Source organism: Vulpes lagopus, chromosome 13 (assembly GCF_018345385.1).
Source record: "Vulpes lagopus strain Blue_001 chromosome 13, ASM1834538v1, whole genome shotgun sequence".
NCBI lineage: Eukaryota > Metazoa > Chordata > Mammalia > Carnivora > Canidae > Vulpes > Vulpes lagopus.
The window spans coordinates 10,243,930-10,256,332 of NC_054836.1; the positions used below are offsets into that span (position 1 = coordinate 10,243,930).

Genomic DNA, 12,403 nt, shown 5'->3' on the forward strand with positions numbered 1-12,403 from the left:
GAAGTTGGCTTTGAATCCCAACACTGCCACTGAATCTGTTAAAAATTGAGTAAATGTGAAGGTAAAAAAAAAATCAAAGAGATTGAGGGGCACTTTTGTGGCTCAGTTGGTTCAGCATCTGACTCTTGGTTTTGGCTCAGGTCATGATCTCAGTGTTCTGGGATCAAGCTCTGCCTCAGGCTCTGTGCTCAGCATAGAATATGCTTGCCCCTCCTCCCCCACCCACACTCCCTTTCTCTCAAATAAATACATAAACTCTTTAAGAAACTCAAAGAGATTGAACATGTGTTGGAAGTAAGCTCAATATAGGTTATCTATTGTGTTTTTAATGGCTAAAATCAACATAAGGGAACAAAAATAAGTTACTTGGATTTATGTTTACCTAAAACAAAAATGTCCTCTTTCCACCTTAAAATAGTCAAGGCTGATCTTCAGCAGTTGAAGCTACTTCCCTGTCAGATTCAGGGGTCCCTTAAATAGCATCCCATGACAGGATGTTCAACAGTGCAGCATGAGTAATAAAAAATACTAATGTGTCAGTCATAATGCATAGAATAAATTATCAGGGCATCCCCGGTGGCCCAGCGGTTTAGCGCCATCTTCAGCATGGGTGTGATCCTGGACCTGGGATCCAGTCCCACGTAGGGCTCCCTGCATGGAGCCTGCTTCTCCCTCTGCCTCTCTCCTTCTGCCTCTCTCTCTCTCTCTCTCTCTCTCTCTCTCTCTCTCTCTCTGTCTCTCTCTCTCTTTCATGAATAAATAAATAAAATCTTTTAAAAAAGAATAAATTATCAGATATGATGTGCCATTTATTAGTTATATTCTGTGCTGATTTGTTTCACCTTTAAAGGGGAATACTAGCAACTACATCATAGAAACTTTATCATTGCCTTATCATAGCCTTATCATAGAATTTGCTTTATCATAAAATACATGTGGTAAGAACGATCATAATTTTAGTGGTAATTTAAAATACATTTGTACTTGTCAATAATTAATTACAAATATAAATAGTATGCCATGGAAATAGTCTAACATACAGTATCATATTGAATCCAAATGACATTTTTGGGGGAAAAAATGTTACCCTCCACCTTTTTCTTTGCAATTTTTCAGAGGACACATAGAATTCAATGATGAACTGCAGTGCCTGCTTCAGGACCCTGTTGTAGGTTTCATACAATATTCTTGGAGTTCCAAATGAGGAATAATTTTTGTTTAAATTATGTTTTTGCCTTTTTAAAATTATGTGTCATATCCAAGAAAGCAAGGTTAAATCCAATGTTGTGTGGTGCCTGGGTGGCTCAGCTGGTGAAGCATCTGCCTATCTGCCTTTGACTCATGTCATGATCGCAGGGTCCTGGGATCTAGTAGGTACATCTAGTAGGTACTATTCAGTGGTGAGCCTGCTTCTCTCTCTCTCTCTCTCTCTCTGTCAAATAAATGAATAAAATGTTTCAAAAATCCAATGTTGTAACAAGTTTCCCCTATGCTTTCTTCTAAAGTTTATAATTTCACCTCTCTATTTAGCTACTTGATCCATGGAAGTTAAGCTCTGTATATGTTGTAAAGTAGCGGTTTAATTTCATTATTTCTCATGTGGATATCCAGTTTTCCCTGCACAATGCTTGAAAAGACAACCCCATTGGAGCACCTGAGTGGATCAGTTGGTTAAATGTCCAATTCCTGATTCTGGCTCAGGTCATGATCTCAGCGTCATGAGATAGATTCCCACATTGGTATTCATGCACAGCAGGTTTGCTTGACATTCTCTCTCTGCTTCTCCCCATGCTCTCTCTCTCAAAAATGAATAAATAAATCTTAAAAATATAAAGAAAAAGAAAACAACCACAAGAATGGTTTGGAAACTGTTGCCCAAAATAGTTTGACCGCATATGGGAAATGTTTCTTCTATATATCTTTTTTATTGGTCTGTGTTTGTGCTTGTGTCAATACTATACTGTTTTATTATCATAGCTTTTTTAGTAAGTTTTTGATCAGGAAGAGTGGGCTCTCGAATTATTTCATAGGATTGTTTGGTTCTCCAGGGTAACTTGAGATGATATATTTATTCTAGGATGTGTTTTTCTATTTCTGCAAAAACCTCATAAGGATTATGATAGGCATTTTAGTGGATCTGTAGTCGGTTTATAGTAGCATTGACATCTTAACAATATTAAGCTGACCAATCCATGAACACAGAGCGTTTCCGTTTAATTGTGTCTTCCTCAATTTCTTTCCACAAAGTTTTGTGATTTTCAGTGTATAAGTTTCTCCCCCTTCTTAAGTTTTTTCTTACCTATTAATGTTTTTAATTACATTGTGAATGTACCTTTTTTCAAACAATTCTTATGATTACACAACACGTATAGAAGTACAAATGATTTTGTATCCTGAGAATTTGCTAAATTTATTAGTTCTAACATATGATTGTAGACACATTAGAGTTTTCTACATATAAGATAATGTTTTTGTGAACCAAAATAGTTTTACTTCTTTATATCCAATTTGGTTATTGTTTGTTGTTTGTTTCTACCTAATTGCTATGGTTATAATTCCAGTCCAGTGTTAATCAGAAGGTGCTTTGCTTAGTTTTTTATTTTAGAATAACACCCAGTGCTCATCCCATCAAGTGCCCCCCTCAGTGCCCGTCACCCAGTCACCTCCACCCCCCCCACCTCCCCTTCCACCACTCCTAGTTCGTTTCCCAGAGTTAGGAGACTCTCATGTTCTGTCTCCCTTTCTGATATTTCCCACTCATTTTTTCTCCTTTCCCCTTTATTCCCTTTCACTATTTCTTATATTCCCCAAATGAATGACACCATATAATGTTTGTGCTTCTCTGATTGACTTACTTCACTCAGCATAATACCCTCCAGACCCATCCACGTCGAAGCAAATGGTGGGTATTTGTCATTTCTAATGGCTGAGTAATATTCCATTGTATACATAAACCACATCTTCTTGATCCATTCATCTTTCGATGGACACCGAGGCTCCTTCCACAGTTTGGCTATTGTGGACATTGGTGCTAGAAACATCGGGGTGCAGGTGTCCCGGCGTTTCATTGCATCTGTATCTTTGGGGTAAATCCCCAACAGTGCAATTGCTGGGTCGTAGGGCAGGTCTATTTTTAACTCTATGAGGAACCTCCACGCAGTTTTCCAGAGTGGCTGCACCAATTCACATTCCCACCAACAGTGTAAGAGGGTTCCCTTTTCTCCGCATCCTCTCCAACATTTGTGGTTTCCTGCCTTGTTAATTTTCCCCATTCTCACTGGTGTGAGGTGGTATCTCATTGTGGTTTTGATTTGTATTTTGCTGATGGCAAGTGATGCAGAGCATTTTCTCATGTGCATGTTGGCCATGTCTATGTCTTCCTCTGTGAGATTTCTCTTCATGTCTTTTGCCCATTTCATTATTGGATTGTTTCTTTGGTGTTGAGTTTAAGAAGTTCTTTATAGATCTTGGAAACTAGCCCTTTATCTGATACATCATTTACATACTATCTCTTAACTCATCACTCCAGCCAGTGTGGAAAGAGAATTTCCCACTCTATATAATATTATCTCTAAATCATTTTCCCTCTTTCAACCTTTTAAAATAGTTACATCCCATTTTTTCTTTAAAATAGCAAGGTTGTGGGATCCCTTGGTGGCTCAGCAGTTTAGCACCTGCCTTCAGCCCAGGGAGTGGTCCTGGAGTCCTGGGATCAAGTCCCATGTCAGGCTCCCTGCATGGAGCCTGCTTGTCTCTCTGCCTGTGCCTCTGCCAATATCTCTCTCTCTCTCTCTGATTAAAAAATAAATAAAGTCATAAATAAAGTCATAAATAAATAAATAAATAAATAAATAACAAGGTTGAGAGCATTGCTCCATCTTGTAGTATTTATTGCTATGATAATACATAGATTTGGACCCGTGGGTGGCTCAGTGGTTAAGCAACTGCTTTTGGCTCAAGGCTTGATCCCTGAGTTTTGGGGTCGAGTCCCATATCAGGCCCCCTGCAAAGAGCCTGCTTCTCCCTCTGCCTATGTCTCTGCCTCCTTCCCTGCTTCTCTCATGAATCGATAATATAAATAAAAATCTTTAAAAAATATATTTTTATAAAACTTGATGATATTTTAATTACTATTTCTATATATAGGATGCTATCTCCCTGTTCTTTCTTCTCATCACTGTTACTATTACCTCTATCTAGATATTTTAGGACCATATGATTATAGGCAATATTCAGAACGTTTAGAAAATGTTTTCAAGAATACCTTTAGAATTGTTAAGAAAGTATCTTGCAATAAAATACTTGTCATTTATTTTTCTGTGTTCTGTGTATGGCATTTGAATATGGTTGATCATATATATGTTCTTTTGATAATATTAATTCCATTATTATTTTAATATATTTCTATGAATGGCAATAAGCATATTAATTCTTCAGCTAGGTACACTTTACAAAATGATAATCTTTAATGTTGTAAAGATAAGTAATTTTGCCTTTCTAGCTGTTTGATCAATGCAATTTAAGTACTGTATATGTTGTAAAGTAGTGATTTAATTTCATTATCTGCATGTGGATATCCAGTTGCTGTTGTTTCCATTCATCTCTGGTAGATTTGGTTCTTTAGGACATCTTTAAAACATTCATTTAATCCATGGTGCATCTGGGTGGCTCAGTCAGTTAAGCATTTGACTCTTGGTTGCAACCCAGGTCATGATCTTAGGGTCCTGAGATCTAGGTGCCTGTTGAGTCCCACACAGTGTCCCCAGTCAGGAAGAAGTGTATTCCTTCTCTCTCATTCCTCAACCTGTCCCTCATTCCTATGCAGCATCTCTCTAAAAATTAAGTAATATATACTAATAAAAAAACTTTTCCTTAACCTTTTTATCATATACATAATAAATAAATAAATAAATAAATAAATAAATAAATAAATAATAAATATATAAATGTATATATATCTGAGTTTAGATAGATAAACAGATTTGCCAAAGAATCTCTTTCTAGCTGAGATTTCCTTTTATTTATTTTTTTAATAATAAATTTATTTTTTATTGGTGTTCAATTTGCCAACATACAGAATAACACCCAGTGCTCATCCCGTCAAGTCCTTATATTTATTTAATGGTGTTGATAATGTAAATTAATAACATTTCATGTTTCTTTAAACATAGGAATCCTATTAAATATTTCTGAATTTTCATATAATATAATGAACTTTAGTTCATTTTGTATTCCTGTGTGAGTGTGACAATATGTCTTTCTGTGTGTGCACATATGTATGAATAATCCTGTCTCATGTGGATAATTACTAAAAACTTGGCATCATTTGGATCTAGGAAATATTTAAGTCTGAAATACATACTGTATAGAGCTTGTTCACTTATGATGTCAGTGGAGAATTCCTCCACCGACCTCAATGAGAGTCTTGGATGTTATTTACTTTTATTCACACTTAAGTGACTTATTATTATTCCTTTATCTAAATTCATTTATTCAAAGAGTCATGAAAGGGATTCCTGGGTGGCTCAGTAGTTTTAGCACCTGCCTTCAGCCCAGAGCATGATCCTGGAGTCCCAGGATCGAGTCCCAAATCAAGCTTCTGCATGGAGACTGATTCTCCCTCTGCCTGTGTCTCTGCCTCTCAATCTCTCTCTCTCTCTCTCTCTCTCTCTCTCTGTGTGTGTGTGTGTGTGTGTGTGTCTCATGAATAAATAAATAAAATCTTAAAAAAACAAAGGGTCATGAAATATTTGATCTCTCACTATGCCCTTTGACACTTGTTCTATTTTGACTTATATATTTTATCACCATAATATTTGTTTATTAAGAGGGAGAAATAACAAATATATGTGATGAAATACATACACTGATATAGAATTAGAAAGTTTTAAGTATTTTTTTTACTCATATGTGGAATTTAACAAAAAAAACAAATGATCATAAGGCCAAAAAAGAAACTGTGAGGTGTAAACCAAGAAACAGACTACTAACTATGGAGAACAAAGGGATGGCTACCAGAGGGGAGTTGAGTTGGGAGAACGGGTGAAATAGGTGATGAGGATAAAGGAGTACACCTGCTGTGATGAGCACCAGGTGTTGTATGTAGCTATTGAATCACTATATTGTACACCTGAAACCAATATTACACTGTATGTTAGCTAACTGGAATTTAAATAAAAACTTTAAAAAAAGAAAAGAAAAAATGAGTAAGACAAAGTTCTATAGAGTACTGTATGTCATATAAATGTTAGAGAAGCAGAGAGACATAAAACATATGGTATTTGGAGGAACTCTGGCAGATTTGTGAAATGTACCAAGAGTGTGGTGTATAGATATTTAGTTGAAGGGTCTACTTGAACTGTGTCATTTAGAAACTGGTGGAGGATGGCCAGCCCAGGTGACTCAGCCGTTTAGCGGTGCATTCAGCCCAGGGCGTGAACCTGGAGACCCAGGATCGAGTCCCACATCGGGCTCCCTGCATGGAGTCTGCTTCTCTCTCTACCTCTCTCTCTCTCTCTGTCTCTCATGAAAAAATAAATAAAAATCTTTAAAAAAAAAAAAGAAAGAAACTGGTTGAGGAGACAGAAGACAATGACTTTGCATAAATAGTATGTGACAGTAAAGATTCATTCAAGATTTCAGAACAAATGATTCAGCAGTAATGTTACCTGACTGAAAGAATGTTTGATTTGATGCTACTGTGTAAAGAAAACTCTAGAAGGAAATATTGCTCCTCAACAGACACTGATAGGCTGCTATGCTTTAGAAGTACATCTTAGATATCAAATAAAGCATTTATTCTTAAAATAACTAAATACTCTGTGTATTTACATTGGTTTTTCTATGCATATATTTTGAATGAACGTCTGATTTCAGCAATACTTGTGTTTGTGTATGGCAGTAAAACATATATAACCTAATTAATTATTAAAAAATATATATGGCATTTTGGGGCACCTGAGTGGCTCAGTGGCTGAACATGTGCCTTTGGCTTAGGTCATAATCCTGGGTTTCTAGGACTGATTCCCACATCAGGATCCCCACATGGAGTCCGCTGCTCCCATGCTTATGTCTACCTCTCTCTCTCTGTGTATCATGAATAAATATAAATATATACACACATATATATAAAAATATATGTGTGTATATATATAAATGTATACATATGTGTATATATGTGTACATATGTATATATATATATATATTTATATATATAGTTTATATTTTGGTTTTCCATGTTTACACACACACACATGGCATTTTTAGTGACTTTAAAGATTTCCTGGAAAAGACATAGGCTAATAATACTTGCATCTGCAAATTTTATTTTTCACAGTAAATGACAGCTATATTAGATGTTGAAATAAAAATTACTTTTTGTTTATATCTGGAATCAAGATGTCCAATTTCAACTGTTTCTACAGCGAACTAACAGGAAAAAAATCACCTAAAAACATGGATCTTTTTTAAGGTGAGCTATACATGAATTTCACATTGGCATTTTCTTCAGTTTTCACCTCAACTATCAGTACTTAATCATTTTAAAAATCAAACATAATTTGCTAATAATGAACAACTGCACACTTCATACTATGACCATTTGATAACTGGTCATATGAAAATTTTAAACTCTAGGTAACTAAATAAGTTTGTTTCAGTTTTCCAAAGTAGAAAAGTTCAATTATGTACTTAACGGCTGTATGATTAGATGATACAGTATGACCAATGTGACTTATTTAAAATACTTTCTTTTTAATATTTGATTTACTTTTCTGTCTGCTTTCAGGAAAATTATATCAATGTCCCATGGAAAACTATACTCAAACATCAACTGATTTCACCCTACTGGGCTTGTTCCCACCAACAAGAATTGGCCTGTTCCTCTTTATTGTCGTTGTTCTCATTTTCCTAATGGCTCTGTTTGGCAACGTGTCCATGATTCTTCTTATCTTCAGAGACACATCTCCACACACCCATGTATTTCTTACTCAGTCAGCTCTCTCTCATTGACCTAAGCTACATCTCCACGATTGTCCCCAAAATGACCTACAATTTTGTGTGTGGAAACAAGTCTATCTCCTTCATTGGGTGTGGGGTTCAGAGCTACTTTTTCTTGACTTTAGCAGGTGCAGAAGCATTGCTCCTGATATCTATGGCCTATGATCGTTATGTGGCTATTTGCTTTCCTCTTCACTATCCCATTCGTATGAGCAAAAAAGTATGCGTGCTGATGATAACAGGATCCTGGATAATGGGCTCAGTCAATGCTTGTGCCCACACCGTATATGCCTTTCATATACCTTACTGTCGATCCAGGAACATCAACCATTTCTTCTGTGATGTCCCAGCCATGTTGACTTTAGCCTGCATGGACACCTGGGTCTATGAGTACACAGTGTTTGTGAGCACCATCCTCTTCCTTGCATTTCCATTCATTGGCATTGTATGTTCCTATGGCCGGGTCCTCCTAGCTATCTGCCGCATGCAGTCCACAGAAGGGAGGAAGAAGGCCTATTCCACCTGCAGCACCCACCTTACTGTAGTGACTTTATACTATGCACCCTTTGTTTACACATATTTATGCCCGAGATCCTTTCGATCTCCAACAGAGAACAAGATCCTAACTGTTTTCTACACTATCCTGACCCCAGTGCTCAACCCCATAATCTACAGCCTGAGAAACAAGGAGGTGATGGGAGCCCTGAGGCGATTGATTCAGAGAATCTCCTTTGTTAAAATGTAGACAAAGCTTTTTGCATATGTATGCAACATTGATTATAAGCCCATTCATTAGTGTACAGTAATTAAAATATTATTTTTAAGACTTTATTTATTCATGAGAGACACAGGAGAGAGGGGCAGAGACACAGGCAGAGGGAGAAGCAGGCTTCATGCAGGGAGCCAGATATGGAACTCTATCTTGGGTCCTCAGGATCACACCCTGGGCTGAAGGTCATGCTAAACTGCTGAGCCACCAGGGTTGCCCATAAAATATTATTTTATGCTTACAGTGCTAGGACTAAATTTAGAAGAGAAGATTATAACTAATGTTGGACACAATTATCTTTTATTACCTGCAAGATAATATACATATTAATATATATTATCATCACTGTGAAACTTACCTTTTCTTTCGTGTTACCCTTTCTCATGAATTTCCATAGCAATAATTGTTTGCTAACATGTTTTCAATGAAAATGAAAATGAAAATGGTTCTTTTTCATTTAAAAATAAAAATGTAAATTGTTAATTGAAGTTCTTCAACATAAGAGTTCAGGTATTTTCAATTTATTTTCCAATACATTTAAATGGAAAAATATTTGTTCCTGAATTCTTAGATCTAATTGAAAGTGAGAAAACTTCTCATATCTTGTGACTAATCTGTGCTAGTTTCTTTTTTTTCAACTTGTGGCAACTTATCTTTAGAAAGATGTATCTGAGACTTAGTCAGAGATTCTAAAATCCTTATACCATTCTGAATAAAATATACTAAGTTTATGCTCCTCTTATGCGAGTGAATCCTAGAAAAGTGATTTCATATCATGTATTCTGAAAGATCAAGTATAAGGACTTGAATGTGTCAATAAATATCAAGAATTGTGAGGTCAATAATAAGCTGAGTGTATTGAAAGTTCAGTAGGGTTAGCAGTTTCAAGGAAATTCACATATGGGAATGCTCTCATCATTTGCTCAATAGCCACTGCTATCCTTACACAAAATCATGTCTATCATGTGATATTTTATTTCCCACTCATTATGTTTCATAGTTTTCCTGAAACAGGTTAGTGGGAGGTCAACTTACATATACCAATTTTAGTCCTTGATAAATTATTTTTCAACGCAGGAACTACTATCACATCTAATAAAAAACCTTCAGCTCAGGTGAACTTCCAACTCAAGTAGATTTTTATTACTGCTCATCACTGGTAACTGAAGAAATGATCTTTATTTTCCCTGATTTGGCAGCGAAGGTAGTGGCCATATCCTATGCTCTTTACAGGGCACAACACAGATGAAAATATGAGTTCTCATTTGCAAAAAAAAAAAAAACCTTTTTCTTCAAAATTAATTTACTACATATGAAATACAACGCAATGCCCAGGGCAATTTACATGTTTAATGCAATCCCTATCAAAATACCATGGACTTGGACGCCCGCCTGCGCGGAGTGGAGCGCGCGCGGGGCGGCCTGCTCGGCTCCTCCGCTCCCACCTGGCGCTCAGGCCCAGCCGCTGCCACCGCCGTGCGCCCCTCCTGGAGGAAGAAGAGGAGGAAGAGGAGGAGGAGGAGGAGGGGAGGGGGAGGAGGAGGAAGGAGGCGGGAGGAGGAGTTGCGAGAGAGGAGGGGTGAGCGGGGCAGTCGCGCGCGGTGCTGGGCGAGGAAGCAGAGCAGGCCGCGCCAGGCGTCACACTTGGAGACTATGTTTGGGGAGAGGTGGTTATCCCGTTGTCCTTGGGAGCAGACTGTTTAATAAAGAAAGAAGAAAGAAGAAAAGACGGCATATCTCTGAAGGCCCGGGAGACAAACTGTTATCTGAGCATCAGTAAACCTGAAGACGTCACTATGCCATCCTGAAATTTTCCAACAGAGCATGGCTCCAAAGGGTCTATAAAGCTGGAAGAGTACCTGGATGCAGCACTGCAGCCCCTCCAGATGTGTGAGGAGAGTCTTCTGGAGAGACGGTGATCCTCTTGCAGAAGGTAACTAGTCATAATGAAGAAAATGAGTCTTAAAACCTTCCGAAAATCTTTCAACTTGAATAAAAGTAAAGAAGAAAAGGATTTCATGGTCGTACAGCAACCGTCCCTAGGCAGTGATTTGGGAAAAGATGATTCCTGGTTTGGTAGCTGCTACGGGGAAGATCAGGCCAGCTGGGATAGCACCAATGAAGACGAGAAAGGTGGGAGGGGCAGATGGAAAAGCGAAAGCTAATGGGTACGTTAAAAGGACGGCTGTCTGCGAAACAGAAGCAGAAGGGCAAGGGCAGCTCACCCGACGAGGACGCGTCCTCCTCCTCCTCCTCCTCCTCCTCCTCCTCCTCCTCCTCCTCGGCACCCCTGGTCCGCAAGGACGTGCGAGTCCCACGCCCTGGCCTCTGCGGCCCACGAACGCTGAGGACACGTGCATCAAAATGGAGCTGAGAGTCAGGGGTTCACTCTTCCATCCGAGCCCAGCCCTGAATGGGGTCCGGAAGGATTTTCACGACCTTCAGGCTGACACCGTGTGCCAGGAACACAGCAATTCCCTGAAGAATTCGAAGCTCAGAATGGAGACTTGCACCTTCACCTTGACGGACATGTGCCTGTAGTCATCAGACTTCTGGCTCAGGGCTACGCTGAGGCCCCGTGCCTTTAGGGGAGGGGATGTGCCCTTCGGAAGGACCACGTAGCTATTGTCTGGACGGTTCTTCTCCCACGGAGGGGTCTGCGGTCCCTCCGAAGGGGGAGGGAGATCCTTCGCCGAAGACGAGAATCAGGTAGCGCAGGACCCCGCGGTGGCCCCGGAGATCTTTGTGGATCAGGCGAAGAACGGCTTGATGATTGGCGCCACTGGAGTCATGTTGCAAAGCCCCACAGCGAGTCATGACGCCCTCCCTCCACCACCCCCAATCACCGTTGCTACCTCCAAAGCAGGCCAGTCAAATCCAAAGCAACTCCAGTGGGCTCACCGGCACATGCCCACGTGGCGGAAAGTATGCTCTGTCATTTGAATTTTGACCCTAATTCTGCCCCTGGGGTCGCTAGAGTGTATGACTCCATGCAGAGCAGTGGTCCCACGGTCGTGACAAGCCTTACAAAGGAACTGAAAAAACTCGCAAAACAAGGATGGTACTGGGGACCTAAGAGACGCTGGGACGCAGAAGGGAAACTAGCAAACGTGCTGGATGGCTCTTGGGATAGTTCTGACGACCATTACCTTTGAAGCGTGAGCTTTCACTCCCATGGCAAAACACTTCACACGAGAATTGAACACTCAAATGGTAGGTTTAGTTTTTATGAACAACCAGATGTGGAAAGGCAAACTTCCATACTTGATCTTTTTTTATTAATAAATTTACTTTTTATTGGTGTTCAATTTGCCAACATACAGAATAACACCCAGTGCTCATCCCCTCAAATGCCCCCCTCAGTCCCCACCACTCAGTCACCCCCACCCCCTGCCCTCCTCCCCTTCCACCACCCCTAGGTCGTTTCCCAAAGTTAGGAGTCTTTATGTTCGGTCTCCTTTCTGATATTTCCCACACATTTCTTCTCCCTTCCCTTATATTCCCTTTCACTATTATTTATCTTCCCCAAATGAATGAGAACATATGTTTGTACTTCTCCGATTGGCTTATTTCACTCAGCATAATACCCTCCAGGTCCAAACACGTTGAAGCAAATGGTAGGTATTTGTCATTTCT

The 12,403-nt window shown here is 39.2% G+C and overlaps 1 protein-coding gene and 1 pseudogene across 1 annotated transcript; both read left to right on the top strand.

The window, feature by feature from the left end:
* Window positions 1-7,806: 7,806 nt before the first annotated feature.
* On the top strand, window positions 7,807-8,743 carry LOC121475077 (olfactory receptor 2L5-like). The gene is given in 2 exon segments (XM_041728211.1): window positions 7,807-7,958; window positions 7,960-8,743. Coding segments are annotated over 2 exon segments (936 nt in total).
* Window positions 8,744-10,713: 1,970 nt separating this feature from the next.
* On the top strand, window positions 10,714-12,036 carry LOC121475003 (annotated as a pseudogene).
* Window positions 12,037-12,403: the final 367 nt, after the last annotated feature.